Genomic DNA, 2,476 nt, shown 5'->3' with positions numbered 1-2,476 from the left:
TATTTTAATTTTGACACGATTGCTTAAGATTTTAAAATCTTTAAAAATGCTTAAAAAGATTAAAAATTAATTATTAATAATTCACTAAACATTTTTTTGTTTTGAATGAAAATTATGTTTTTTTTGTCCTTTTTTCTTAATTATCCTTTTTAACCTAACAAAATTAAGTATTCGATGTTAGGCTGGAAATTCCTGTATTCGTTTCTTGTAGTAGGATATTAGTATTCTTCGTGACTAATAAAACTTTGTGACAATATAGTTATAAATACAAGCAAAGTGGAAACACTCAAGATCGAATTCACAGCTAGTTTATGAATATGTTTGACTATTTGTTTAACGCTTTTTTCATTCCATAACTCAAATATTTTGCCCTTTCAAATGAAAAGTTCTAAAGTTGAAGGAAAGCGCAGAAAGGGAGAAATAATAAATCTAACCGTAAGGATCAAACAAAATTTTTACTGGTAATTGAAGATATTACATGGAATTGCTAAAATAAGTTAGTAGCAACATAAAAATGACTTCATAATATTTCATCAGTAGAAAACTGGAAGTAACAATTGTGAAAATAACTATGTTGAATCTTAATTCGATTTTCCATTAAAAAAGTTTAAACAGATCAGTTTTCATATAAGGGGAATTTTACAAAGGCAAAATTTGCCCGAAAAACGAATTAGCAGGTCTTGCTTGGACAACTTTCCCAATCTTCAAAATACATTGCCACTCCGGATAGCTGGTTATCATCTAAAATTTTCCAAACATCGTCTAAATATTTTGATTCAAGATATTGCTGTCTTGCCAAAATAAAAACATTGTTCAATCTGAAAGAATATTAATACTTTTAGCTTTCTGTGGCCTGTAAATACTTTATTGCCGAAAGAATGAATGGAAGTAAAATTTGAATTTTGTATCACTATTTCAAGATATTACCCATTGTAATATATAAGTAATAATCAGTCCATATCTTACCCGTCAACTTCTTTATCATGGCAATTGAGTTGGATGGCAACATTCTTGTAGTCCGTATATAAAATCAAATGTTCTTTAGTGCCATCTACACCTTCATAATGTGTAGTATATTTTGCTTCAAATTCATCAAATGTCGCAACGCCATCCAATGTTGATTCAATGCCGCTTCTGAAATTTATAAGAATTGATAAAATATATATAAAATAATATATCAGCTAAGAGTTAATATTTTATCAAGATATGGATTCAGCATTCAGACTATGGTGTGCATCAATTTAGAAAAATATATTGTTTGGGATGACCATAGATTAAAAATATTATTTATAATAAAAATGTTGTTACTTGCACTTAAAATCTCTCTTTTTTTAACTTGTTATCTATTACGTGTAAGTTATTAAATATAAATTTCCTCACGACACGGATACTTCGGTGAGTTCAGCATTGAATGAACCATCATCGTTCTCCGTCTGGCTTCGATCAACTTCGATACATCGTGAGTACATATTACCATCATAAGCATATTTCGCTACTACGAACCAGCCTCCTAGGTACTATATAGAAAAATTATATTATGTGCAAATTACACATTTTTTTAAATCGATTTGGCAAAAATTTCCTTGTCTCAAAGATACAAATTAGGTGGGGAGATTTGAATTGAATGTCGAATCTATATTAAAAATATCTTGTCCCTTCTCAGTTGGCGTAATTCATATAATGTACGCAAACATTTGATCAAACAGAAACTTTTCTTTCATCTCTCAATAATTTTTAAACAACTGAAATTGTCATTTAAAATGTATCTATCATCTTTAAATTATCTTTCAGACACTGTCATTTCTGTCAGCTTCTACTAAATTTTGATTTATGTTTACACTTAAAAGATCAAAATCCTCCATTAATGTAATACTTGAACAAGTATCAGAATACGTAGGCGGATAGGTAGGCGGATAGTTGGGCGGATAGGTGGGCGGATAGGTGGGCGGATAGGTGGGTGGATAGTTGGGCGGATGGATGGGCGGATAGTTGGGCGGATAGTTGGGCGGATAGTTGGGCGGATAGTTGGGCGGATAGTTCGGCGGATAGGTGGGCGGATAGTTGGGCGGATAAGTGTGCTGATAGGATGGCGGAAGCGTAGGCTGATACGTAGGCGAATTCGCAGCTGTATCCATATACGCAGCCGTATCCATATACGCAGCCGTAGACTCTTGCGTAGGCGTAACCGCTGGTTTGGCTAAAGCTCCAGCGCAGAGTAGAACGAGAAATCCCACTCGAATCATTTTTTCACCTGAATAAGATTACAAATTACTAACCAAGGAGCATGTAATAAGTGGATAATTTAATTTTTTCTTAAAACTTATTCTTGCTGTTATATTAAAAAAAACTATAATCTGATACTCTTTGCACAAGTGCTGATATAGGAATCTCGGACTAAGTGGATTGTTCAATATGCTATTGAAACTAGAAGTTCAGCTTTTCGTACGCATTCTCCTGGCATTTAGTCTTTTGGGAA

At 32.8% G+C, this 2,476-nt stretch overlaps 1 protein-coding gene across 1 annotated transcript in view; it reads right to left on the bottom strand.

Moving 5' to 3' along the window:
- Positions 1-509: 509 nt before the first annotated feature.
- Positions 510-2,476, bottom strand: part of LOC117170355 (arp2/3 complex-activating protein rickA-like) — a 10,921-nt gene continuing 8,954 nt past the window's right edge. The window contains exons 2-5 of the mRNA XM_033357092.1: positions 1,839-2,251; positions 1,381-1,517; positions 967-1,134; positions 510-818 (exon numbers count right to left, since the gene is read on the bottom strand). Of these exons, the coding sequence (XP_033212983.1) occupies positions 671-818; positions 967-1,134; positions 1,381-1,517; positions 1,839-2,243 (858 nt within the window). The 5' untranslated portion in view covers positions 2,244-2,251 and the 3' untranslated portion in view covers positions 510-670. The remainder of the gene's footprint in view (positions 819-966; positions 1,135-1,380; positions 1,518-1,838; positions 2,252-2,476) is intronic.

This window comes from Belonocnema kinseyi, chromosome 3 (genome assembly GCF_010883055.1).
Source record: "Belonocnema kinseyi isolate 2016_QV_RU_SX_M_011 chromosome 3, B_treatae_v1, whole genome shotgun sequence".
Classification (NCBI taxonomy): Eukaryota; Metazoa; Arthropoda; class Insecta; order Hymenoptera; family Cynipidae; genus Belonocnema; species Belonocnema kinseyi.
This window is presented reverse-complemented; position numbering and strand designations above follow the sequence as displayed.